At 46.8% G+C, this 27,819-nt stretch overlaps 2 protein-coding genes across 4 annotated transcripts; one reads left to right on the top strand and one right to left on the bottom strand.

Annotated features, from left to right (window-relative positions):
- Positions 1 to 40: 40 nt before the first annotated feature.
- Positions 41 to 22,119, top strand: VPS26B (VPS26 retromer complex component B). Its single transcript, XM_036088141.2, has 6 exons — positions 41 to 668; positions 9,652 to 9,808; positions 14,550 to 14,714; positions 17,446 to 17,621; positions 19,242 to 19,384; positions 19,786 to 22,119. The coding sequence occupies exons 1-6, from the start codon at positions 446 to 448 to the stop codon at positions 19,930 to 19,932; spliced, it is 1,011 nt and encodes a 336-aa protein (XP_035944034.1). The 5' UTR covers positions 41 to 445; the 3' UTR covers positions 19,933 to 22,119.
- Positions 22,120 to 22,563: 444 nt separating this feature from the next.
- Positions 22,564 to 27,645, bottom strand: THYN1 (thymocyte nuclear protein 1). Of its 3 annotated transcripts, XM_036088143.2 has the most exons (8): positions 27,573 to 27,645; positions 27,297 to 27,364; positions 25,442 to 25,623; positions 24,586 to 24,654; positions 24,147 to 24,239; positions 23,487 to 23,582; positions 23,097 to 23,247; positions 22,564 to 22,764 (listed from the first exon to the last, which is right to left on the bottom strand). In XM_036088143.2, the coding sequence occupies exons 2-8, from the start codon at positions 27,346 to 27,348 to the stop codon at positions 22,718 to 22,720; spliced, it is 690 nt and encodes a 229-aa protein (XP_035944036.1). In that variant the 5' UTR covers positions 27,349 to 27,364; positions 27,573 to 27,645; the 3' UTR covers positions 22,564 to 22,717. The 3 variants fall into 3 exon arrangements, with proteins under 3 accessions (XP_035944036.1, XP_077914874.1, XP_077914875.1); XM_078058748.1 differs by lacking the exons at positions 27,297 to 27,364; positions 27,573 to 27,645 and adding an exon at positions 26,618 to 26,877; XM_078058749.1 differs by lacking the exons at positions 23,487 to 23,582; positions 27,297 to 27,364; positions 27,573 to 27,645 and adding an exon at positions 26,618 to 27,156.
- Positions 27,646 to 27,819: the final 174 nt, after the last annotated feature.

The following is a 27,819-nucleotide window of genomic DNA, read 5'->3' as shown; positions in this document are numbered from 1 at the left end:
TCCGGCGTGTCCGGGCTGGAGACTGGCGCCCCCCCCCGCCCCTCCGCACCCCCGCCCAGAGCCGCCGAAGCACCTCGGTGCGTTGCACTGCCAGAGGCCGGGGCTGGCTCGCCGTGCTGCTCAGCGCCGCACCCCACCAGGTGGGCGGCAGCGGCGACGCACGCCCGGGCTCTTTACTGCCCGCCTCCAATTGCATTGCCCGCCCTAGCCCCTCACTGCCGCTGGCGGCTCGGGCTCGCCCGGGAGTGGCGAGTCGCGGAGCACTGGTACCCAGGGCGCTGCAGCCGGCCCTGCGCCCTCCCCGTGGAGCCGGGAGTCGTGCCGTCGCCCCCCGTCTGGCAGAGAGCTGGGTCCAGCGTCCAGCCCTCCGGCCTTTGCTTAGGGCCCCCACCCCGCAGAGAGGAGCGGTCCTACCGAGACCGGCCCGGCCCGGCCCGGCGGTGAGATGAGCTTCTTCGGCTTTGGGCAGAGCGTGGAGGTGGAAATCTTGCTGAACGATGCGGAGAGTAGGAAGCGAGCCGAGCACAAGACGGAGGACGGGAAGAAGGAGAAATATTTCCTCTTCTACGACGGAGAGACGGTCTCCGGGAAGGTGAGCCTCGCACTCAAGAACCCCAACAAGCGGCTGGAGCACCAGGGCATCAAGATCGAGTTCATCGGGCAGATCGGTGAGTGGGCACCCCGGGCCTCCCTCCCCGGCCGCCTCCGCCGGGCCAGAGCGCCGACTTGGGGGTGGGGGAGTGGGGTGGTTCCGGGCCCAGCTCCGGTGAGGCCTGTCGAAGCCCCTTGTCCACTGCAGTCTGAGGCCCGCCGGCCGGCGACTGCCCCTGCGTTGCCGGTTTCCCTGCCAAAAGTGACAGCGCATCGCCAGGACGGTGGGGGTGGCCGAGGGCGACGGGGAGCATCCCTGCCGACAGCCTCATTGTTGTGGGCACCTTGCCTTGGGATACCCTAGTTGTCCCTTCGGCGTGCGCTCAGCTATGCTTCCTGCCTCTAGGATTTCCGAGTGAGATGCTCCTGCCATAGTCTGCAGGTGGGTTTGTTAGGGGGAGACCTTTCTCCAGTACTGCTTTTGCCATTGTCTGGACATCCACAGCTGTCAGACCCAAGTTAAGCTGGTCCTCTGTGCCTCACTTAGTTCACTCCCATCCACCCCCTTTTTCTTTTACATGTGATGTGGGAGAGAGCTCACCACCCTTCTGTCTCACCTTAGCTCTGATCTCCTATCCTTGGACCTGTTTTGAGAAAGAAGCCCTGCAGTCTTCTTTCTGTCTACTTAGCCTGTGTTTCTAAGACTTCTTCATTAGAATGCTAGCTAGTTTCAGTTGACTAATTTTCTCTTTACAGACAAAAAAATGGTCCAAGTCCAAAATTAAATGATCAAAATTTCTCAATGCTCTAACAATCTTCAAACATAATTATTAATAATTAAAACTAAGTAAAAGGCAGTAACAATACAGAAGATTTGGGAGCTGCCGGTCAAAGTGGGGTTGTCTCTAATTCTATTTGAAGTTTTGTGTTTTTAGAAACTCTCAGGTACTTCTGAAATAAATGGTCTTTGTCATTAGGTCAGGAGTAGATTCACAGTAAATACTCATGTGGGCTGAAAAAAACTTCTGGCAAAAGATTCATACCTGTAGCAAAGGCTGCATATATGACCCTGTTCTTACAGACTTCCTGGGAAAGCTCATTAAATACTCTCTCTCATATCCTGAGAGTTCAGCAAAGAATCTGGTCTCCTGTTTTACAGGGGCAGGAAACAGAATCTGGTCTCCTGTTTTATAGGGGCAGGAAACACTGGCACAGGTAGGAGGAATCCTGGAAAAAGGAGTCTATGGCCAGTGCTCTGGCTGAAGTGTTTGCCTCTGGTATTTGAGAAAATGAAATTAGGTCGAAGACTGGCTGATCATAGAGGAAACCTTTTTGCTATTTTAAATCCAGAATTTGGGTGGCCTTTTATGTACCGGAAAGGGGCTAAAGAGTGAGTTTCATACCCTCTGCTCTCTCCCACCTCTAGCTTGAATAGGGTTTCTTAACAGCAGTACTGTTTACGTTTTGGGCTTTAGATAATTCTTTGTTGTCTCAGGATATTTAGCAGGATATTAACCTGGCCTTGACCCACCAGATACCAGAAGCACCCCCAAAAAGCACCCCCAGAGATGTCTTGAGATATTGCCTTATGTCCCCTGGAGGGTAAAATCACCCCTAGTAAAGGACCACTAGGTAGACAGGATGAATCCAAAGCATTTTATGCTAAGCATAATGTATGAGATAGTTGAGAAGTACTTCCCTACTTAGTAGTTTTAAAGTTTTTGCATGGTTTCTTTGGCTCTGTAATATGAGTGTATAAACAGGCACATTTAGTCTGTGTCATACCATCACTCCAGGTGGTCGTGATACCTCATCAACACATGAAAGATAACCAGAGTGTCCCCCACCCCAGCAATGTGAAATAAGCTGTTCAGGGGAATGGAGTCAAGGCCTCCCTCTAGTCTAAGTGAAAGGGAAGTTGAGGGAGTTACTTGCATATCTGTCCTGCCTGGTTTCTTGTCTAACTCCTTGAATCATCATCCCTGCTGGGTTTTCTCCCAACCATTTAGCTTCTATTGATAACTCTTCCTGAGCCCCCGAGCACTGTGGGCTGTTGTTGACCCTGTGACTTTGAGGAAGCTTTGTGCCTCTCTAGGCCTCAGCTTTCTCACCTGTAAGGCAGGGATAACAAAATCACCTTGTGAGAATAATGTTGAGCTGTCAAGGGATAATGCTTCATGCAGAGTATGGTCTATCAGTGTCAACAGTCGACTGATCTCAGGGCACCAGAGCGAGGATAGTGAGTAACTTCGCCAAGGTTGTGGTAGTGTGGTTTTCTCCTTCATTGCATTCTTTGACTATGAATGAAGTGGGTGGAGCTTTGATCTGGCTCCTAGGTCTGGCTCTGTGAATGATGCACAGTATAGGTCTTGCTGTATGAGAGTAAGAAAGTTGATATCATTGTGCCTTGTCCGCCTTCCTCATTGAATTCCATTTTAACTCAAAAATGTTCTATAAGCCATAGTCTCTTGGATTTGGTTCTTTCTTTTTTCCTCCCCTCCTTCCTTCGTTTCTTCTGGGGAACAGTTCCACAGCTTGAAAAGCAAGTGCTTTATGTAATTAACCGTCTTATCCTTATGATTAATTTCTTTTTCCTCTTGATGAAAGTATATTTGTCCCACTTGTGTATTCATTAGAAGGACAGCCTGGTACATGATTGAGGGTCATGCAGACAGGGTAACTTAAATTAGATAGGGCTCAGTTTATAATAGCACAGTCTTTGCTAGGGTCTTGTGAGGACTAGAGATAATATATGTGATGTGCAGGTCTTGGCACACATAATAGGTACTCTGTAAAAGGAAGTTAAGATGATTATTGTCATTTTCTCTTTCCCTGTTAAGCTTGACCCATCAAGAAGTTTCCAGGCACTAGATGTTTAAAACATGTCACCTTGCAGTCACCCCGATTCCTGTGCAGATGGTCCATGGGGAATGTTTGGACCAGGTTAACCTTCCCTTTGGTCTACTTGTCTGCCTTCCCCCATTGCCTTCCATTGTCTTCTCCCTAACGACATGTTAGCCCAAGTGGAAACCTGTGAGAGGGACTCTACACAGAGTCCTTGCAGAGACAGCTGTTTGGCTTTCTGTTGCATTGGACCTCTCTGGACCCCATTCCTCATAGTGGCCCAGCCCCTGCTCAGAAAAGCTCCTGTTTCGGTCTTGGTTTTAGAGGTAGGCAGGAACAGGGGTAACTTTTGTTTCCTGTCCCTTCTCTATAACTTACTCTGGCAATCTCATCTGCACCCATAACTTCTGTGTCTTTTTATATTCTGATGACTACCAACCTCTTTCTTTGTCCTGACGTGAACTCTCTACTGAGTTCCCTGCCTTTGTCTCCAACTGCCTGCTAGGCACCTCCACGTGGATACCCCACAGGTCCCTCAGAAACACATCCAAAACAGAAACCTCGCTCTTTCTCTGCTCCAGCCCCAGACCTGCTTCCCGTCCTGTCTGCTCCATTGTGGCCTATGTCACCTGCGTCCATTCAGCCTCCAAGATCTGGAAGTCATTTTAGACTAAGTCTTCCTCCCACACGCCCAGTCGGCTCTCCAACAGCTCTCCAATACATTCCCGGTCTGCGCTTCCTCTTCTTGCCAGCACTGCTGCCTTCATTATCTCTTTTTGTGGCCACCTCCTAACTGGCCTTCCTGCCTTTGCTTTCCTCGTCTTTCAGTTCATCTTCTGTAAGAGTGAACTTTCTAAAAGGCAGTTCTGACATTGTCAGTCCCCTCCTTAAAATTCTGCTCATCAACTTCCTATTGGTTAAAGGGCAAAAGTATACCGGCTCCTTCCTGAATAGCCCTGCCTTTCTCCCCAGCCTCATCTCTCCCTTACCCTTAACCCTCACCTCTTATAGTTTCCTCAAAATAGTTCCTTCTGGAATCTTGGTATCTTCCCTTTGTATGGGAACATCTTGCTGCAAGGTATGACCTTGCACTCAGGCTCTTACCCATTTTTTTTTTTTTTTAATTTTTTTTACCCATTCTTAAAGTGCCCAGCAGACATGGTATCCCGACAGCCTTCCGCAAGCTCCCCAGGCTGACTCAAGCCCTTCCTCCACTGTTCTTCCACAGGCCTCATGAGTACCTCTTTTCAAACAGGATGTGACAAACTTGTGATTTTTTTTCCTCTGGTCTGCTTTCCTCACTAAATTCTGAGTCCCTGAAAACCAGGGACTGCCTTCAGTCCATCATCAATGTGGTGGCTAATCTCTAGTCTCAGTGGCTAAACAAAGTAGGTGCTCAATAAATATTTGCTGACTGGATATGTGGTGAGATCTAGGAATTTACAGGAGCTGTTCTCTGGATTTTTTTTCTCAACCCCTCCTAGATAAACCAGAGTTACCTGAGTGAAGGAAAGGGGGAGTGCAGGTTTGCTTTGCTGCTTACTGTGAAGAGGGAGGGCTTCCTGCTGGCGCTTGGGGCCGAGGCATTGGTAAGCTAGGTGTGGCCCTTACTCTAGGCCACTGAGAACTAAGACGACTCACCAACCAGCAGGCACCAGCGCACAGCCTCTTCCCTGAGGGAACTAGGGCACAGAAACATTAAAGCTGATGTCGGTTCACTTGCTGTTGCACATTTCTTTGATCACACTTTCTTATGCCGGGTTGAGGATGATTTCTCCCTGTATGTAAGAAAATAAGAGTCGTCGGACCTGTGATTCACTCAGTTCTACGCCGACTACTTGGATGTTGCAGTTTGAGTGTTGCCCCCTGAGAGTATAAGAAGGTCTTATTTATTCACCTGTGTTGTCTATGTTTTCTCTTACCCTCAGTAAGTTTTTGAGCCACGTTGGGTTTCTTCCTGCACCTAGGGTGCTTTTTCCAATGGCTTGGTCTGTTGTAACAAAACCAACAATGTGTGGGGAGGGCATCTCCCATGTCACTCTAGCATGGGAGGGCCTACATTTTAGAAAAATGCAATGTGGTATATAAGAAGCACGGAGGGAAATTTTTTCATTGTTAGGAGAGACCATTTTTCAGCTGGATTCATTTGGGGAACTGTAATGCAAGATATAAGGTAGAGCTGGGCCGTCTTGGAGACTAATGGGGTTAAATAAACCAAAGGTAATTAGAAGGTCAAACTTACAAAGGAGGGCAGATATGAATACCCCTGTCCTCCAAAACCAAATAGATAATAATCTGGATTTTTAAAAAAGTTTTAAAAGTAATGCCACTGGGGGCGCCTGGGTGGCTCAGTCAGGTAAGCATCTGCCTTCTGCTCAGGTCATGATCTTGGTATCCTGGGATCTGGCCCCACTTCCAGGGCTTCCTGCCCAGCTGGGAGTCTGCTTCTTCCTCTCCCTCTGCTTTTCCCCCCAACCCCCGCCCCACTCTTGCTCTGTCTCAAATGAATAAATAAAATCTTAAAAAAAAAAAGTAATGACACTGGATGGATCTGAACCCATCAGTACCAGTCAAGCCTGTACTTCTAAAGATTTTATTTACTTATTTGAGAGAGAGAGTGAGCGAGAGAGAGCACAAGCTGGGGGGAGAGGGAGAGGGAGAAGTAGAGTCCCCACTGAGCAGGGAGCCTGAAGTGGGGCTCAACCCCAGGACCCTGGGATCATGACTTGAGCTGAAGGCAGATGCTTAACCAACTGAGCCACCCAGGCGCCCCAAGCCTGTACTTCTAAAAACTCCAGAGGCTTTCTGTATTTTATTTCATTAACCCATGAAAATCTAAGTAAAAAGCACATTGAGATTAAATGGATTGATTCTGGCCTATTAGTGAGTTGTTTCAGGGCTCGAGCAGAGCTGCATCTTGCTGGGGATGGGCAGCCCAGAGGTGTTACTGCTCTAGCAAGTGTACCAGGGTCCAGGAGATCTGAGTGGATGTGGCCAGCATGAATCTTGATGGGGTTGCCAGTCAGCAGATAGTGGCTGGGAAAATCGGGACGGGGCTCTTTGGAGGTCTTTTTGCCCTTGCTGACTTAATGTTTCTTCTAAGACCTGCATGAAGCTTGGACCAAACATAGTCCCAGCCCAGTAGCAGGTCTCAGGCTCTCTAATGATGAACCTGTGATGCAAAGCTGGCTCAATTTCCTTCCAAAGTGGCAAATTCACTCCTCAGCCGTTGGTGGCAAGTTTCATCATGAAAACATCCTGACTACAAAAGTCACTTCCTCCTGTTGGAATCAAGAAAGAGGCTCAAGACAGGGAAGTTACCTTAACAAAAAACGTGGTCAGTTCCTACTTCTAGCTTGAGATGCTTGGTTGCTGAGGGCTTTGGATGTTGGGGAGAACCAGGGATGACTTGTCACTGCATCTTTGGGATAGAATATAGGCAATTTATAGCCTCTTGATGGCCCAACCTCTTGCTAAAACAGCCTTCTAGTTTCTGTTCTAATTTATGTGACAGGAAACCGAACTTTCCGGCAAATAGCAAAGTATGGCTGCTATTTCTATCCCTTTGTACCACAGTGTTTGCAAGAGCATTGCAAATGGCGTATAAATTATAAATTAAAAAGCCCAGTCCAGCTCCACTCAGGCTACACACTGCCACTCTTCTGCGACATTTAATGCCAAGCTAGTATTAACATGTGTCCAGGAGGAAAAGCACTAGGGAGAACGTGACGCTATGCAGGAAAGGACCTCTCCTGCCAAAGGTGGCCACAGCCAGGTGCCCCTGTTGGGTCAGGCATAACCTTGCTAGGATTCTCAGATGCTGGCCGTCTGCATGCTCTCTGAGCGCTCTTGGGCCTCTGTTTTGTTTCTCATGTTGCCTTTGGTATGTGTGATCACAACTGTGTATTTTTCCATCTTTCTCTTTACATCTTTTTCTCAACTCTGGGATTTCTCATTTAAAGTTCATGGACATTGGGGCTGTGCTCTGCCTGCTTCTGTCACCTGAAACTCTGGCCAGAATCCAGTGCTTGGGAGCTAAGACACCAGGTCCACCAGTTCAGGGGTCACTTCCCACGTAGGTGTCAGGACCATCAACAAGGACTTATGTAGCAATGGACCAGTGAGAGTTAAGTGAAGGAGCCCTTGTCACAGTGGTTCTATTCCTACCTGATCACTGTACTTCCTTACATTTATTGGGGGACATAGTTATTGGATTTTAAAATAGAAGCAATGGATTGTTCACCTTTCCCTGTCCTTTCCCCCATAGATTGTAAGTGTGGTCTTCCATTTAGCGATTTTGTAGATTATTATTCACTACCCAGAATGCTGCCTGCTACTGATTCCATTTAGTATTTGGAAGAGAGGTGGTTGTAATATAAAGTGGATTAAAGTGTAACTGTATAGGAAATCAGCAACAAACTATAATCACAGAATACAATGTAAATTCTTACAGAAGTGGCAGCACTAGTTTGGGATTAAACCACACTAATGCCACCTTCCTGAGTTGGACGAATCTTAGGACAGAGCCCACTCTGCTTTAGAATGCTTCCCTGTCTGGAGAAAAAAAAAAGGCTCCCTATGGAATAGGCTCGTCAGGACCAGCTCCTAGGTCAGCAAGGGGTTGATTTTGCACTCAGACTGAAAGCACTACTTGAAACCATTTTCTCTTTCTGGGCATGGTTCTCTCTGGGGGCAGGGCTGGACACTGCATTTCTTGGGCACTTAGCTGCAGTCCCAACTGGGGCTCAGACCTTGTGCTGTCTGAGGCGGACCCATGCAAAAACAGCTCTGCCCCATTGCCCTGAGCCCAGGTTGTCCCTGAGAGAGCTCGCCTGCTGTGCTCTGGCGATACGGGAACTGGCCTAGTAGGCTGTTGTCCTGGACACTCCTCTCTGTGGACCCGTTTCTTTGTCCCCAAGCAGCCAACAGCAGTAGTACTGAGTGCACTCTACCGGATCTGTTTCCCCTGTTGATCTACCTTGTCACAGGTTGTAGTCTTGCATAGGACTGGAGCCCAGAAATGCCCGAGGGGTGGTACCTTGACTGTAATGTGGCCATGTAGACTCACAGTCAGTATTAAGTGTTCCCTCTGCACGGCCAGGTACTGAGGGGGTGCCAGGAGCTAGGCCTTAGCTCTAAACACCATGCATCTAGAAAAGTTAACGCTTAAAAGGCAGAGTACAAATAGGCATAAAATAATAGAGGATAAATTGATGGCATAAACTCATAATTAAGTTTTGAATGCCAGAACTATTTCCAGAGGAGGATGAATTTAGAGCAATACTTTTCAAAGTGTGGTCACTGGACCAGCAGGACCAGCATCCCCTGAGAGCTTATTAGAAATGCAGATTCTTGGGCCCAGACACTAGGGACAGGACTCAACAATCTGGTTTTAACAAACCCTCCAATTGATTTTGGTGCTCACCGAAGTTGAGGAACCCCCCTTATTTAGATGGAGGGAATAACACTAAAACGTCTGCGTCAGATTGGCCATGTGGATTCCTCTTTGAGGGATCATAACAGCTAGCAGCTAATATGTTTTGAATATTTGCTATCAACTGGGTACTATTCTGAGTCCTTTACCTGCATTACTTCCTCTAATTCTTGCAGAACCTTACACAATATAATGTTCTTACTCCCATTGTACCAGGTCATAGAAATAGATTCATTCTAGCAGGAAATCTGCTCTGATCTCAGTTCTGCAGCCAGCAATGAGACTCTAAGCCAATCATTTGACCATGCTATGCCTCAGTTTCTTTCTGTTAAATGGGTAACAAGGCCTGTCCTAGCTTCTTCAGAAGGTTATTATTAGGATATGATTAAAGAACTATGAACATGTGTTCAAAAGTTAGAAATATTTTTAGAAATGTTTTTAAAGCAATGTAGTATTTTTGATAGCAGTTCCCCTGATGTAGCTCTCACTAAGGTACTGCCCTGATATGCTGGAGCAGGGTTATATTGGGTTTTTACTGTGCCACTGGATTCCTCTGTATAAAACGGAAATGTGTAGAAAGTGGGGGAAGGGAGGAGATCAGTATATGGAGAATGCAGTGAAGGAGTGAGATTAGGAAAAGAAAGGAAGTCAAAAACAAGGGCTAGGGAAAGTTTGTTTTGGGGGGAGTTCTCTCAGAAGAGGGGATCCTGCATCCTGGAGCCTCCCTGCTAAGCCCCATGTAGCTTGGGGTCTGGTAGTAGAGGCTGATGCTTTCTCTCCAGAGCTCTACTATGACCGCGGGAACCACCATGAGTTTGTGTCCCTGGTGAAGGATTTGGCCCGGCCCGGAGAAATTAGCCAATCACAGGCCTTCGACTTTGAATTCACCCACGTGGAGAAGCCGTATGAGTCATACACAGGCCAGAATGTGAAACTAAGGTAAGTTGTGCCTGCTGTTTCCTCACCTTCCCCTGAAGCTGTCCACATTTCTGAGGCTTTTTATGTGGGTATCAAGAAGGAAGAGAGCTTGAGAGCGGTGGTGTGCTGGTAAATGGTTAACAATGGGCTCTCTGGGAGGAAAAGCCCTGGTTTTTCAGTTTCTGAAGACTGTCAGTTTCTGTAGTGGCCAATATCAAGCTCCCAACCTAATGTCCCTGATTACAGAGCTGGGGAGAGATGTACAGTGGCCACCGACATAGCTAGATGTAAATTCCCCCAAGAGCAGAGAGAACTGCAAAATGTAGCAAAATTATTAGGAAGCAATGGGTTTTTAGTATGTACTACCTTTGTTTTTCATATAACGTTAATTATAAGTTTTTATAATTTAATTTTAAGTAATTGCTATGTTTAACAACCTGTTTTTTAAAATTCCTGAAGATTCAGCGGTCAGCTTTTGCCCCTGCTGCGTGCTGTCCCCAGCGTACCGGGGGCTGTACATCAGCAGTACCGACCCTCAGTCCAGCTCCACACACAGCAATGTGAGCCCAAGCCCGGCCACCAAGCTTTCTCGCTGGAAAAGGAGAGTAGATTTGGATTCTAGTTCTAGATCGGTCCTCCATCTTTTGGGGTGATGGGAGCATAAAACATGACACAGTATGACGAGTTTTTAAAAAATTAATAAACACAGTTTAAGTACATAGGACTGTTTTTAGTGTTCCAGTTTCTGAGGATGGAGACTGATTCCAGGGCCTCTGGGGTAAAAAAAAAAAAAAAAAAAAAAAAAATCCAGAGAAGCTCTAGACTCTTGGATATAACCTGAGATTATGTGATGTCACTGAGATAAAGCAGACTTTCTCTGACACTCTGGTCACCTGGTTCAGGTCTTGATGCTATCTTATGAGATCAGCTCATCTTCATCCCTTCAGGCCTGGTGGTCCGGACTACAGCAAGACTTCCCTCCCCTTCTCTTCTCTCCCTGGTCTCCCCTCTTCCATCAGAAGAGTGATTGTAGGCTCTTCTTTTTCAATCTTTGCAGAGAGGTGTAATCACTGATGTTACTCAAACTAGAGACAGCGTTTCATAATTGCACTCAGAAAAAGCTTCACAACCGTGAGGATTATCTAGTTGTCACCAAAGCTTGACTGTGGGATTTATTACTATTTAATTTTATTTTTTACAGTGGATTGCTCTTAAATGTTTTTAAGTCAGAAAGAAAGGTGGTGATTCCTCAGAATATTAAAAATAGAATTACCATATGATCCAGGAATTCTGCTTTTGTGTACACACCCAAAAGAAGTGAAAGCAAGGACTCAAACACAGACATGTACACCCACATTCATAGCTGCTTGTTCACAACAGCCAAAAGGTGGACCAACCTGAGTTCCATCAGCAGATGAATGGGTAAATAAAATATGGTATATACATACAGTGGGATATTATTCAGCCTTAAAAAAGGAAGAAAATCCTGTCATATGCTACAACATGGATGAATGCTGAAAGCGTTATGCTAAGTGAAATTAGCCAGTCATAAAAAGTCATATATGATTTCACAACAATGTGAATGTACTTGATGTCACTGAAGTGTATACTTAAAAATAATTAAAATGTTAAATTTTGTTATATATGTTGTAGGTGGGGAGAAAACCCTTTTTCCTCTATCCACCTTAGGTTCGTTGGCTTAGGCCCTGCAAATCAGACTGACAGAAGACAGGCTAGCAAGAGAAAGGCAGACCGGTTGATTCACATGTGTGTTGTGCATACACATGGAACTCAGGGATTGGTAACGCAAAGGGGTGGTTAGGACTTGGAGCTTATGTAAGCATCTTCACAGAAGAATGATAATTTTACGGAGAAGTGACAAGACAAAGGAAAGGGACTTTGAGCTTCTAGGGACAACAAGTTGTGGGAAGGTAAATATATGGGAGAAACAAATGGAAGGTAAAAATCCTTTTAGCAAGATTTGTTATGTGGATTTCTCTAGTGCAGTCTCTGGGCTGGTTAACAGTTGTCTCTGGTGAGTAAGAATGTCCTGCTCTTCCTGGTGGAGGGTGGGGAGGGCAGAGAATTTTTCTTGTATCTCCTTCTTGTCAGTTGCTTTCAGCTCAATATAATCGTTATGCCAGAGTGGCATATTTTGGAGTGGTATACTCTGAACTCCTTCTGTATTTTACCACAAAATAAATATATGAATAAAAGAGAAAAAGGTGTTGCTGTCCAATTAGATGAAGACATTAGGATTCATGTTGAGAAAGTGAGGAGGTCAAGAAGGGAAAATTAGTTAAGGGCAGCTTATAGATGTCAATTCCAGATGAAGGGCTTGTATCTTACTGCTTAGGCAGAGGGGAAATGTGAAAAGATTGCTCTAGACTCCACTTTCTTTGTTTTTAGGCGGGGGAGTGGTTCTTTTGGATGGTTAATATAAAATCAACATGTCCTATTTGATGAATGGGTAGAGCGCAGAGACAAAATTGTTGGAAGGCTAGTCGAGGTCCTGAGCGTCTTACCTCAGTGGACGCTTATGTAGTGGACACAGCGGGAGTGGGCAGCAAACGAGGAATTTAACAGACAGCAACAGAACTGACCAGTGAATGTAGGTGCAGACAGACGGCTATCAGGAAGAAGGGATGGTTTGTAGTGAAGATGATTCATCCAATTTTAAAGTCTAAAGCACTGGCAAAATAGAGAGGTATGAAAGTTCACTAGACAATTGGAAATGCAAGCCTGGCACTCAGGACAGAGAAATGCACTGTTGGGAGTCCTCTGCTCAGAGGTAAAAACTGGTACATTTTTCAAGGAGGAGAACTGAGGGAGAGAAGAGCCCAGGCAGGACCTATTAGAGGGATAGGAAGGGGGGTGGGTGAAGCAGGTAAAGCCCTCCTGTGGAACCATGCGAAGAGCATTTCAAGAAGGAGGAGGAAATGTTTTACTCTCCAGTGTCAAAACTGAAGCTGAAGAAGCAAGGCCACTGGGTTTGGCAGCAGGGAAGAAGCTGCGGTGGTTAGAACAGGACCCCTCAGCGACCACTGTCCCTCACAAACAGTCAGGGATGCAAGGCCTGGAGAGTGTTTTGGGGATTGAGGAGTTTGGGCCTTGGTATAAACTCAAAGGAGGAAGGCTTTACTGGAGAGAGATTCAATATATTGAGGAAATTGGAAAACGTGAAGGATCAAGATGCCAGGCAGTAGTTCTCTACCAAAGCTCCCGTGTTAGAATCACTTGGGAGGCTTTGGACGATGTTGATGCCTGTGTGCCTCTGGAGAGTGGTTAAATGTCAGCTCTGCCTGGGCATCTGGATTTTGGAAGCACCTCCCCCCAGGGTGGCTGTAATATGCACCCAGATTGAAAGTCATTCTGCCAGATGGAGGAGGAGAAGGGTCTTGAGAGACGGAGGTGCTGTTGGAAGGAGGAAAGGTTGGGCAAAGATACAGACGCACATTTAGGACCAAAGTAAGAAACAGCACAAAGCAGAGAAGGGAGAGAATTAAAAATCTTGACTTGGAAGGCCTTCCTCTTCTCAGCAGAGTAAAAGCTATGTCTTCTACGGAGAGGGGAGAGAGGAGGCTTGAGAGCCTGAGCAATTAGAAAAGGGTTAGGAACAAATAAGTGTCTTGGAGAATGTGGCAGAAGTTACTGAGATGAATAAAAGGATTGCTGAGCATCGGTCAGGGCCACACAGAGGAGAGGAGCCTAAATGTATCATTGATCTGGTTGGCAGCTTTCTCCAGGAACAGTGCAGATTATCTATGTTTTGTTTAGAAGAAAATATCATTAAGAGGGTGTTCCTCCATTCACTGGGTATTAGCATAGAGTAAGTCAAGGGGACAAGGATGCTGGGATTTGGCCGTGCTTGAGCAGCTGACCGGAGGGTCAGGCTTAGCACGCTAAGCCCTTCAGGGGCTGTGTCTCTGTCTTCTTCCCCACTTGTCCTCTACCACAGCAACACCTCCCCAGGGATCCAGGGTTCAGCCAGAGACTTTCTTTGTTCAAACCAGGACCTCTCCCACCTCTGCTGCTTTACTTATAAGGTCTGCTCTGCCTGAGTGTCCTTTTTTCCTCTCCCCATAACACTTGATTCCTCTACCTGAATTAGCACTTGCTGTGTGTTCTATTATTTCTGTTTCTTGGCCCACCTTCCCCAGCGGACTGTGAGCTTCCCATAAGACTGTATCTTATTCATCTTATGCCTAGCAATAAACATTTGCTGAATGAAGAGCTGACTTACCTTCTCCATTCCCTATCCCTCCCGTTTAACTTGAGGGACTTGGAAAATGTTTAATTGACTGAATATTGTTAAATAAACAGGCATGCAAATATAAGAATGTAAGACAGATCCCTGTGCCTGAAGACCCAGGAGTTAGTTGAAGAAAAACCCGTACACAAATACATGGTAGGCAGTGGTGAGGGACATGAAAGGCATTAGGATAAATTGCTGTGGGAGTATAGAGCAGAGAAATCACTTTTATTTAGGGCAGTGCTCTGAGCCCAGAGGATGGGCTCGAAAAGGTAATTGGGGGGAAGGTCTTTGAACTCCCTGGAACTATAATTGCAAAATTTTATGCGTAGTGCATATGTTCATTTTTTTCTGGGAGGAGGGTCCACAGGGGTAAATTTTCAAAGGAATACAAAGCCCCAAAGGTTAACCACTGTAAGGGCTTCTCTCCAGTGGGTCTATTTGGTGCATGGATCGAGGCAGCATGTGGAGACTGGGAGTGTTCCTTCACGACACATCCATCTCCTACAGGTATTTCCTTCGAGCCACCATCAGCCGCCGCCTCAATGATGTTGTCAAAGAGATGGACATCGTAGTCCACACACTCAGCACGTACCCAGAGCTGAACTCCTCCATCAAGATGGAGGTTGGGATCGAGGACTGCCTGCACATTGAGTTTGAGTATAATAAGTCCAAGTAAGTATCTGGGGCCCCACGGTTGTGGAGAACTATTGAGGGAGGTTAAGATAGGACCTGATGAGAACACAAACGGGTGGAGCCTTGGCTGGCTCATAGTGCCAGGCTATAGGGGAGGCCACTGACCTGGTACTGTGAATATATGTGCCAGGCTGCTGAAAGGTAGACCAGGAAATTAAACTTCATTTTACTTAAACTAAACTGAAATTAAGAAGGTACATTTAAGTTAAATATCCTACATTGTCTTTCAAGGTCATGCCAAACTGAGGTTATTTGTTTTGGATGTAGATACAGCTCTTTCCTTCTGCTGATGAAAATAATCTCAGAATACCATTCCTGTTAGCATTTGTATCCTATATACAGTATGTCTCTAGAAATCAACGTGAAGAAACCACGCAACGGCCATAGTTTGCTGCTTCCTCCTGAACTTAAATGAATTATAGCAAAGAACATCTGATGCCTTTTTGTAAAGGTCTTTAAATTATTCTAACTGGCAAGTTGGGAAACCATGTACGTTTTAAACTGTTTGTTGTCCAAACAGGAAAATATTTAAGTGCGGGGCGCCTGGGTGGCTCAGTCGGTTAAGCATCTGCCTTCAGCTCAGGTCATGATCTTGCGGTCCTGGGATCGAGCCCCACGTTGGGCTTCTTGCTCTGGAGGGAGTCTGCTTCTCCCTCTCTCTCTGCCGCTCCCCCTGCTTGTGCTCGCTCACTCTCTCTCTCAAATAAATGAATTTTAAAAATCGTAAAAAAAAAAAAAAAAATTTAAGTGCTTACAAATCATGAAACTTACTGACACTTCAAAAATGTACCACAAACATCTTTCTTTTCAGTATATAATACAGTCCTAAAAATGTTTGAAAATCAGATACGCAAAAGTAAAAGTGTATTCTATTCACAGAGAGCTAAAAAAAGGAATTAGAGTCTCTAGGGTTCTTACCGGGAGACCCTCATATCAGACCCACTATTATCCAGGGGGTCAGATAGTGGGGGTTAGGAACAGGGCTTTTTTAAAAACTAGCTACATACATGCTTCCTAGAACAGGGGTGAGGGGAAAGGCCTGTTTTTTCCCCTGCTCCTGGCCTGGAACCACTCGTGACCCAGAATGGGCCCTGCTTGGTGAGGCCCCACCTATGGAATGGGGTGGGGCAAGCTGGAAGGGAGGTTGATCTGGGCCAGGCAGGGACACGTAAGGAAGCAGCCCTCTGCGCCTTTCTCCTCACAGCCTCAGGGCTCTGTGGGCCTTCTGGAAAGGAGCCACCAAAAGTGCGTGCCCACCCCCGCTCCAGCTACCTAGTAAGGGGTGGCTGGCAGGCAGTGCCACCTTGTAGGAGGAGCACAGAATAGCTGTCAGCCAGCACGATGTTGAAGACCAGGTGTGGTATGTGAAGGGCGCTCCGGCAAGTCCATCCCCTGACCTCAGGAACTGGGTGTTCAGACCTGTCCTGCCTTCTCAGAGCAGGGTGCCGTGTAAGAGCACTGTCTATGTCATACAGTCCCATTCTGCCGTTAGGGATTGCCCTAGGGGTAAGATTAGCAGGTACTATCATGTTTGTGGAGACAGGCTGGCGGGTTTCAAACACACACAGAAAGGATGAAGTGAAAGAAGAGTGGGGCCCAGGGTTCTAGGCCCTCCACAGGAGTTTCTCATGTATTAATGCTTCCGCATAGGATTTCATTTAGAATAAAGGAATGTTCCATTTATCAAAGTTTGAAAACCCCTAGAATCTATGATCTCTTAGCATTCCTTCTAAAATACTGCGAGCAGCCTCCATTTTGATTTTGTAAGTGTTCTTAGGTTATCTACGGAGAGTGTCTGCAGTCTTCCCAGTTAGACTGTGAGCAGAAAGGCAGCATGAAATAGTGGGGATGGAATAGGTACCTGGGTTCATATCCTATGTCTGTCCCCTACTCAAATCCTGTTCAAGTGTCTTTCTTCTTTGAACTTCCTTTTCTTCACCTGTAATATAAGGAGGTTAAATTCTAAAGTCCCTGCCAGCACTCCTGTCCCGTGATTCTGAGCTTCAGGTTTGAAGATTTTCCTCTCTTCCTATATGCCTGACACAGGGCTGTGCACACGCAGACCACTGGTACTCCAGACTAACTCAAAGTGAAATGCTGGAAAGGTCAGAAAGCGTTACGCAGCATGGCCAAATTCGTAACAGCTCACAGAGCACAACCCATGTGAGCAGGGCCCAGGGAGAAGGTGCTGATGGAGCATAACACATGCATCTTGCTCAACCGCTCCTGCCTGGGCTGTCACATCCAGCAGACAAAACTGTTTGCTGCAGGCGATTGAGGTCCAGTTCCCAAAAGACATCTTGTGAGCTCAGAGAGAAGGAGCAAGACCTGGTTCCTGCATTTGTGGGGCTGGCCTCCCATACATCAGGACATCTAAAGCAATACAAACACAAAAGGTATAAAAGAAATAAACGTGCTGAGGAGATAGATCAGATGGGCAAGCTATGATAGAATGGGTGATGTAACATGCAAGAGTAACATCCTGTGAGTTGCATATGGAAAAATGGGACAGAAGTTACTGTGATTCCAATAGAGAACATACTGGGAAATCATTCTGCAAGGGCAGTTGTGGTAAGAACATGGGTGAGTGTGCACTGTGACTCCATCTTCAGCCAACCCACTTGGCAGTGTCCCCTCCCCCAAAACCCAGGAGACCTGGAAATGTGCAAAGTTTGGCTGCCATATTCACATCTTATTTTCTCTTCCCCAGATACCACTTGAAAGATGTCATTGTAGGAAAGATCTACTTCCTCTTGGTGAGAATCAAAATCAAGCACATGGAGATAGATATCATCAAGCGGGAAACGACGGGCACAGGCCCCAATGTGTACCACGAGAATGACACGATAGCCAAGTATGAGATCATGGACGGGGCACCTGTGAGAGGTGAGCATCCTAGCACGCAGCCCGCAGCTGCCTCACCCATTCCCCAAGGCCCCGCACAGAGTTTTGGAGGGGCTCGAGGGGTTATACTGCTAAAGTAAGATTTCCTATTCACCTACTTTCTCATCTCAAATTGTTCACTGTGGATCCCAATAAACAGGAAAAGGAAGGCTGGGTATGTGGAACTCCCAAGTTCCTTCCCCATCTTCACCCAGAAAAGCGCCACTTTGGCCTCGTCTACATACTGAGCTTGTATTGGAGATTGCATCTCAAGAGTTATGCCTCTTAAATAACAACAACAAAAGCTTGAAGAGTACTGGCTTAGCACATACAGTTTGAACATTTTACCACTTTTTCCTGTTGGCATTCTCTGCTGCTAGGGAGCAAGAGATGAATGCAGAATAATCATTTGTGTTCCTCAGTTCTAGCTCTGTCAAAATGATTCGTTCTCCGAATTCATTCACCAGTGTAGATACTCTGGGCAGCACTACCAGGTGCCACAGCCAGCACTGGGAATGGGACAGAGAACAGCACCGCCCTGCCCACCCCCAGAGCTGACATCACATCTGGAATGAATGGAGTTGAAAGCTTTGTTGTTTGGGGAATCTGATTATTTGGGAGTAGCAATCTTTATGTTCTTTTGGCTCCACAGCCACTGATCATGAAGAATGTATTTTTTCATTTCGAAGTGCTTGGTGATGCCACGGTTTTATTCAGCTTACCCCATGTGTGTGTTCCATGTGGAAGGAGGGGACAGTGACCGCAGGTTCTTGAGTGTCACCATGCAGGCCCTTGCGGGGGTAGGACTGGGCTCTCCTGACTCTCTGTACGTGCCATTTTTTCACCAGTTGTGCAAGTAGAGCGACTTGTCATTTTCTCTGAGAAATAAGACAAAACAGCAGATAATTAATGGCACATTTTATATTTAGCTTTAGACTACATTATAGGTTTGGCCTTTCTCAGTAGAATTACTGCCCTAATTTCATTTCACTTAAATTAGGAAAGGCAGGGTGTTAGAGCTGAAAGAGATCAAAAATACCATGTAGTCTGATTCCACAGGTTTCCACAAGAGAAAATTAAGGTCCAGAGAAAGCAATAGACTAACTCAGAAGTCATACAACTGGTTAATGGAGAACTAAGGCCAGAATGAGGATTTTCTCTTTTCCAGACCACTATACCACCATGCCAATCCATCTCAGAGTGCAGATGTATTTTGGGGGGCATACACTATTTAGGATGGAGGAAGGTGGCATCGAAATTGCTGGGTGACATGAGTTAGCTGGGGTTTGACAGTTGACTTGTGAAAACCCAACAACTAGACACATTACATATAATCAAAAGATGCTTAGTAGTAGTATCCTGTGCTGTTCATACTCACGGGTCTCTGCGTCGGGGCGGTGAGAGAAGACACAACGGGACCTGGAGTGGCACTGCAGAGTCACGTTTTTGCTTCAGCAGATCACTGAGCCGCAGAATGCGAATTCCCACCAGGCAGAAGCATTCCCTTGAGTGTGCCATGACACGCTCAGGTGGCATCTCCCCTGCTGTGGGCAGAGAGTGACTTGGTGTCAGGTTGGGTGGGCCACTTTGCCCTTCGCTCTGACACCTGCCTGGCCCTTACAGGAGAGTCTATTCCGATCCGGCTCTTCCTGGCGGGCTACGAGCTCACCCCCACCATGCGGGACATCAACAAGAAGTTCTCCGTGCGCTATTACCTCAATCTGGTGCTGATAGACGAGGAGGAACGGCGCTACTTCAAACAGCAGGTGAGTCCAGGGCACCTCCCCAAGACCCCTGGCGGCCCTAGAGCCAGAACGGGAAGGGCTTCATTCCTGCTAAGATCAGATTCCATTTTAGACAGATTCAGCAGAATGGTACAGGGGAGAGAGTTTACTAGTCTCTATGCCACTTGTTGGTTCACCGAGAGGGAGTCCCACAGCAAGAATGGGGGTTCCCACTTGACACGTTGAGTCTGCTTCCTCAGGCCCAGGCCCTGCGACCACTCTACCCTCCCTGCCCACACCATCAGACGGAGCCCTGGGGTGGTATGGACAACTGCTCTCATCAGGGAGAGAGAAGCAGAGGAGAAAGTTGGAGCTTCTGGGAATCCCCACTCCCATGCCTCCCTCTCAAGGTAGCATGTTGCCCCCCCCCCCCCATTCTGCAGGAAGTGGTGTTGTGGCGGAAAGGTGACATCGTACGGAAGAGCATGTCCCACCAGGCAGCCATCGCCTCACAACGCTTCGAGGGTACAGCCTCCCTGGGTGAGGTGCGGACCCCCAGCCAGCTGTCTGACAACAACAGCAGGCAGTAGGCCCCCAGGGCCAAGAAGCTGCTGGGCTTCCACCCCAGCACCCCCGTCTACCAAACACCAGCGGCTGGGGGAGGGGGAGGACAGTGTGATGCTCAACTGACCCGTTACTTGCAACCTGAAAACAAATCGTGTTTTGACTTAAATTCTTTTTTCTGAAGAACCTAAGGGGCTTGGGTTGGGAGGCAGTCCCCTTGAGATTCTGCGGCTGATGTGGGAATAGGGAGAGGTAGCATCCCGGTAGCTGGTCTCTCTGGGGAAAAGAGCCTTCTGTTGAGGCCTTCCGTGCGCAGCTGCCTTGCATTTTACAGGAGAGCAGAGAGCGGGCATCCTTGGCTCCTGGGTCTCTGAGCTTCCTGATACAGGATCTGAGCATGTCCCTGGGATTCTGAGCTGCCAGCAGGGCCCGGGGTAGTCACATCTTATTCTCTCCTCCACTATCCCTACCCTATCCTAAATGGCAGGGGCGGGGGGAGACTCAAGATCAGGAAGCTACCTCTTTGGGAGTCTTGGATGTGGTGCTTTGAAGTTTCCACAAGCCACCTCCTTTCTGGCCTCTCACTGCTGGGACCCAGGCACCTCCCTTCTCCGTCTTCTACAGACTCTTACCAGTAACGTCCTGGAACAGAAGCCTCTGGAAGGGCCTTTGGCTCTTGTCCCCTCACCTGTGAGAAATTCTGGGCAGAGACACCCTGGGGTCAGGGTCATGCATGAATGGCAGCAGAGTCGAACCCAGGAGGCCGAGCCGGGCCCACTGAGGAAGAAGTATGGTGACTGTGTGTGGTGGCTGTCTGCCTTCGCCCCGTGACTGTGCTCCCCAGCCCCTGGGGCTGGATGGTTCTAGGGTATTGCTGTGTGCTACAGCAAACCTAAACAAGGGCATCTGTTTCCTTTAAGAGATCCCGGGAAGGGGCCTTGATCTGTTTGCTTCCCTAAGAATGGATCCTCATCACTCCTTGCTCTACCCCCATTTAGTTTCTGGGAATTGGGGCTTGGAAGTTTCTTACTGTTGCCCATGTCCCCTCACTCTCTGAGTTCCAGGAGGGAGATGAGAGGCTCAGCAGAAGACTCTGCTACACAACTTCAGAATAATTCTGCTTGCCAAATTATGTCTTCATCTTCACCAGTTGACTGACCAGAGTTTAGGACCATTGATGTTTTTGTTTAAAAACATATATAAAAACTCTTGTGGGTATTCTTGTTACGCTAAAGGAGAAGGGGACATCCCTCTGTTGCACTGTGTGTGGGCCTATTGGAGTAAAGGTGTTGACATCCTTTTCTGCCTCATCTGGAAATGACCTGTGGGCCTCCCTTCCCTTCAAGCAGACCCCACTGGCCAATAAGTACAATATTTGGTGGTCCAAGTTGTCCGTAATTGGGAAAGCAGAGGGGTTGGTTCCTGTGTCATTCTTTAGTGTGGAAAATTTGGACTCCTCTTTTCCTCAGAAATCAGTGCAGTCATGGGCCTCTGACTGGGCAGGGCTCCTGGGTCAGGACTGCGACTGGTGGAAAAGATACTGGGATGACACTTGAGGTTGACTGGGGACAGCAGAACCAAGGAAAGTAAGGTGGTTCCCCCCCATGCTGGACCCCAAGTACAGGTGCGACGGACAATCCCATGGGATCAGGATTCCCATCCAGCTGCCCCTGGATTATCAAGGTTGGGCCTTAAGTGTATGGGGGAGGTAGGTTCTGTGTTCCTTGCCTTTTCCACAACATGAGATTAAGCTCTGGTGTGCCTCCCATAATAGCTGGTATTCTAACTAGAAACCCAAATTCATTTTCCAACTTTCCAAAACAACCCAAATTAATTTTCCAACTTTCCTAACATCTTAAACCTTTCTTCTGGGAGAACTAGAAGGTAGAATTTGATTTTATTCTCTCAGGAGCTGTGCATAAGCCAGGTCTTCTGTTTTCCCTCACTCTGCCCCCATTCACTCCTTGTCTGTGCAACTGTGGAGGTGAGGGGAGGCCCTGCCCCCACCTTTACAGGTCCCTATACCTGGGAGTACATAGGTACTAAACCAAGCAGTGCAACTTGTAATTAAGCAGCTGCAGTGTTTACATGTTTCTTAATGTGTCGTCTTTTCAATGGCTGTATTTTAAAAAAAAAAAAAAAAGAACACTTGTTTCAGTTGTCTCTGATTAAAGGAAGCCCCTGTGGCTTGGAGGCATTGTGCCCATGGTCCACCAGGGTCTGTGGTTTCTTGTCTTACACTGTCCCACTCACACCCAAGGGGCGATAGACTCCCACCCACTCCCACTCCAACACAACACCTGCCTTCACCATAGCTGTGGTCCCTGGTGAACAGTGATGTTTTATTAATACCCGTTTTAGACAAGCACATTGCTGAGAAAGGAATTACAGTTGTACCCTCATCTGGCAACCTGTGCTGAAACTGCTGATGGTTTACACCCCTATGGGACCCGGACGACTTCAGGGGCAGGTGTGGAAGGCCGGTGTAGAAAGACGAAAAGTTCGTTTCAGTAGGTGGTAACAGACTGAACCCCGCACCCTGGTATTTGCTATAGTAAAGAAAGATGGTAGAGGTAAGCTTGCACCTTACCGAGTGGCAGAAGTTCTGCAGTGGAGCATTCTATTCCAATGCCATTTTAAAAGGAAAGCTTCCCAACTTTGATATTAATGTTTTATTGGAAAAGGTACATGAAAACCACCGATGTACACAACCCCAGGTGAACATAACATGCAAGCTGCCGCACACCTTCTTTTGTCTTATAAAAGCTTGACTTGAGTAATGGCTTGCCCATTCCAGCAACAGTGTCCCAGTTAACTTGGCTCCTTTTCTTCCAGGCTCAAAATAAAATCAAACTCCTCTATCAAAGAAGGGGAGAAGAAAGCAAAGTATTAGGTGTGTGTCTCCTCTTGAATAGGGAAGTTGTGCCAGGCATTTCACACTGTTCCTGAGGCAGGTAGTCATTCATTCAAAAACTATTTATGGAGTATTTTACTATGTGCCAAGCACTGCTGGGTGGTGGGTACATAGTAATGCGTAACTCCAGACACGTTTCCTCCCTCATGGATGTTACAGGTGAGGAGACAGGCTCAGAAAAGTTAAATACTGTGCCCAAGTTTAATCACTAGTAAATGCGAGTTCACGGAGTCCTCCTGGTATGTGGATAATATAAAGCAAAGGTCCCGCTCTTACCTGGAGTCAGGGGCTGAATTGAGAGTCTCTGGCGAGTGAAGAGAGCCATATTTTTTAAGGGGCCTCCAGTGGTTTTGTGAGCTTGGTAATGGGTTTTGAGCTCAGCCAGGGTAATGTAACGCTTCATCATCCGAACAAACTGTACATCCACCTATATGACAGAAAGATATGTTCAGGTAGATTCTGTCCACTGTGTGTTTTAGCTTCTTGTGGGAGGTTCTTATGGGCAGGGCTGCCAGTGTTCTGTTCTTATCCCCAGAGCCAGGGTAACCTCATCTGAGTGTAAGAGCCGGACTCTGTACCTTAACCTAAAGACACCACACACCTTCTTCCTCCCTCTCTTTGTCCATCCTTTTCCTCTCATGAAATAGGAAAAATAGTTGTCTTTACCATGGACCATTTGGGGTTGTCTTCTTTGCTGGATGGGTCATAATGGGGACTGTTTTTCTCAAACTGTGTGTGGTCTGGATAAGCCTCCTTCACAATCTGAAACCAAAACCAAGTCTCTAATCATATGCCCGTACAGGCAGCTCCATGGCCAATTTTTAATTCAAGTCCAGCTTTCACTTCTGACCCTGCACATACTCAGCTCTTTTGTTTTGCTATAGAGCCACTATATCTGGAAATAATACAGAGTCTAGAGCAAGCATAGGAAATCAAACCTGTTTTGACAAAAATCTTAAAAGTAGGTTTTAAAACCAAGTATTAAAGGTTATTATTGGTACCACTGTTTTTCCACCTGCAGTTAATAATCTTTTCCTAATAACTTCTGGTTTGGAAGAGCTATCATCAGGTCTGCTTTTGAGTGAAAGACCAAGGCACAGAAATGAAGAGAAGTCTGTACCAGTGGGACCTGAAATGAGGCGTGCCTTGTTATAGTCCTTGCTGTGTTGGAAGGGGCCAGGGTGGTTTTTCCATATTCTTGTGACATCAGGGATGGGGAGGAGAGTACTTCCTTTCTGTTACTGATCTAAGCTGTGTTCCTTTAGATCTATATGAATAAGTCTCCCTGAAGGGAGAGGGATTAAGACCAACGCTTGTAAAACTAACCTTCACAAGTCCTGCGATGCCTGGCTCTTTGCAGTTGCTATGGTAGAAGAACGCTTCTTGCTCCAACTGCATGGCTCGAAGGAAGTTCCGGGCCTACCCCAGGGGAAAATAAACAACTATCCTCTTCACCCGCTGGAAAACACTAGTTAGCGGAAATCAAGTCTGCTTTTATTAGATGAGTTTTTCTTTTTTGCAGCTTCTCCCCAATTCAATACTTGCCTTTGCCAGGACACCCAGACTTGTATGCAGACACTGGCCAGAACACAGGCCATTCGTAAACTGCATACAGAGGAATTAAGGTGGTTTTGAATACATGTTTAGGGTTGGGATCTGGGGAAAAAACAATGTTGGCCAAGAGATTTTGCTCCTGAATAAGTCCTAGGAAGGAGGCAGGCATTTCTCCGACCCCGGGTCTCGGGCCCTGCTCTTACCCTCTTACCTGGTAGTTGCGAACACCATCCCAGCATGCTGTCTGCTTGGGCTGTGCTTGAAGATCCTCAATGCTGAACTAGGCAACAGGAAATGAATTCATTCCTTAAACAGTCTTGGGGCCAGTTGGTAATATATGGAAGTAGACAGTTTCTTCCCCTGTGTTGAGGATACTTCTTGCTGTAGTGGAAGCCTGTAGCTTACTGGGAAGTGGTCCCACAGAGCCACTTCTATTGGGCAAATGGAGAGTAAGCTTTGCGCTCCCTTGTTATCCTTGCTAATTAAAAGGACTAGATGAATAGATAATCTAGATGATAAAATAATCTTGGTTATTTGTATTTCACTCATTAAAGTATTATATATTTCTATTTTCTCTAGGCTGTTATTAAAATTGATTTATATTAATTCACTGAATATACAGTTGGCAGAGAGATACGTAGGAGTATGGTAGGTGGCAAGAACAAGGCAACAAGATTGAAATGCTGCCCAGGTCAGGGGTTGACAAACCACAGCTTTGTGCCCACGCCTGATTTTGTAAATAGTTTTATCGGAGCACAGCCACACCGTCTGATTACGTGTTGCCCAGATCCACTTTCTTGCAACACCAGAGCTGAAACAGCAACCGTAGGATCGGAAAACCTAAAATATTATCTGGCCTTTTATGGAAAGTTTGCCACCCCCTGCCCTAGATAGAGGATTCACAAAACAGATAGTTGCCGGTAATAAGTCCTGCTGATTTTATTCCTTATAATCTTTTCCCTAACCCTACCCTTCAGAGAAGCTGGTGATGGAACCCTGTGGTGTCCCATATTCACTTCTTATCTGAAAAAACAGCTTGAAGGGATTAGAGAGGTACCTGGTCTCACCTTCACATCTACACCTTTTTCTAGTCGGCTTTCTGGCTCGGACTTCATCAGCCAGTAACTGCTTAGATTCTTCCCACAGTTTTTAGAGGCTGAAGTCTTCTCAGGGCTGGAGTTACCCATTGTAGCTGATGTCCCCACTGGGTTCTTAGTCTTGGTACGTTTCCCTGCTGGCCCCTTATTGTCTGCAATAGAAGCAAAAAGAAGAAACTGGTCATGCCTGCTGAGAAGTAATGCTCCGTTGTGGGGAAAGCACATGCTTTGGAGTCAGACCTGGATCCAAATCCTGGATCTGTCAATAACTGGCAGTAGCAGCTGAATTGCTGAACTTCAGTTTATCTATAAAAATGACACAGGAATGCCCACCTTACAGGGTATCTCCTAGATTATACATTCAGTGAGATAAGAATAGTGTACATGGTTGTGGGTTAGGACTGACAGAGTCCCTGGTTTCTACTAAGTAAATTCTTTTCTTTCCCTCACTTCTGGGCCTTTGCTGAGGCTCTCTCTACAATAAGGAAACCGAGCACCTACTCCACAGACTTATTTTGAAGATTAAATAAGGTAGTGCAAACAATGGGCTTAAATAATGGCTGACATTATAATAAATGCTCAGTAAATACTATCATCACCATCTCATGGTTCTTTTTTGCTTGCTCACTGTGCTTTGTGGCCTGCTCCTTGAAGGTGCCAAGAAATGTTGGATAAGACAGCTCATTCTGGTCTTTGTAGACGTGGCAAAGATGATTTTTTCCAAAGAGAATTAGAGAAAATGTGCCTGGAACATAGTAGGCACTCAATAGCTAACAGTTGTTCAATTCTTACTATATAAGCTCTATTTGTTACCCTAACAGTAACTCAGTTAATCTACATAATGTATGAGATGTCTGTTCGTCTGCTAAATGTGTCCCAGGTTACACATTTTAGTAAACAGTATAATCAGGAACTGTACCCTGGTCTATCTGAATCCACACTTAATGACTATACCACACCACCTCTGAATTAAGTCCCAGCTCCTACAGCAGCTCTCATTAAGTATCATTTATAGATGTCTAGTAGTTAGATCCTCCCTAGCTTAGTTTTTAGGTGGTCCCTTTGGAGTTAAGCACACTGCAAACACCATTACGTGTTGTTAAATAACACAATGTATTGTAGTCAGTCCAAAAGCACTTTCTCTACCTTCATTTGCTTTGTTCCTGTTCTTCATCTTCCATATAAGATGAATATAAAAACAGCATCGCATTTTCTTTGGCTGTGGAAAGCTTTCCCATTCTTTAAGGATGACTCAAGTTCCACTTCCTTCTCAAGGTGTTCCTCCCTGCTCTCATACTCTTAGCCATGGTTTCCTAAGACCCTTTCTGTTTGCATTTTCCATGAGAACACAACTGTATGTTCCTTACCTTTGTACAAGCTACCATGTATCTACACCAAACAGCTACTGCTTCAATAAACAAACAGAAGAGGCTCTGGGTATAAGCTTGGTGGGAAGAGGAAAGGAGAAGATGGAGGGCAATTAGGGATAACATTAACAAAAAACAATCCACAAAGGATACTCCCCACAGGCAGGGAGTCGAAAGTGAACAGTATTTCTTTTTTAAGATTTATTAATTTGAGAGAGAAAGAGTGCGTGAGAGCCTGGGTATGTGCAGAGGGAGAGGGACGAGAAGCAGACTCCCCGCTGAGCACTGGGCGCAAGTGGGGCTCGATCCCACCCGAAGATCATAACCTGAGCGGAAAACAGGAGTCCCACGCTCAACCGACTGAGCCACCCAGGTGCCCCGAAAGTGAACAGTATTAAACAGATCCTACAGAAACTTTGTTTACAGGGCTGCCTTTTTGCAGCCTGGGTGCAGCTCACCTGGCCCAGCAGGCCCAGCAGCCCCGGCGAGCCTCTTCCGGGGTTTCGGCATGGTTTCCCTGCGGGGACTGAAGAGCAGAAGATTCCAAATCAACCGAGAGAAACAAGACGCAGCTCCGTTACCTGCCCCCAGAAAACTGCGCAGAGCAAGATGGAGACGATGAGAGGAATCGGAGTCTCAACCCCGAGGGGTTTTTGCGGAGAACAGATGCAACTGGACTTGGGACTCTCAAATCCTTCCCACTTATCTACGCCCCCATTTCCATCTTGCATAACCTGCGCTAAAGTCTCCTCGGTTCTCTCCCTGATCCTCATTCATTCACCATTCTCCCGAGCCACTGATTCCACGACTCCGCAGACGGAACCCCACCCAGGCGCCGGAAGGCCGGCACTGAGTCCCCCCGTCTAAGTAACACACGGCCCTTTTTCGCCACGGCCCTGGGATATCTGGGAGTGGTAGTCCTGCTCCTCGGGCAGGCCCGCCTGAGTCCGGGCCGTGGGGGGCCGGCCGGATGCACTACAG

This window comes from Halichoerus grypus, chromosome 11 (assembly GCF_964656455.1).
Source record: "Halichoerus grypus chromosome 11, mHalGry1.hap1.1, whole genome shotgun sequence".
NCBI classification, from domain to species: Eukaryota; Metazoa; Chordata; class Mammalia; order Carnivora; family Phocidae; genus Halichoerus; species Halichoerus grypus.
This window is presented reverse-complemented; position numbering and strand designations above follow the sequence as displayed.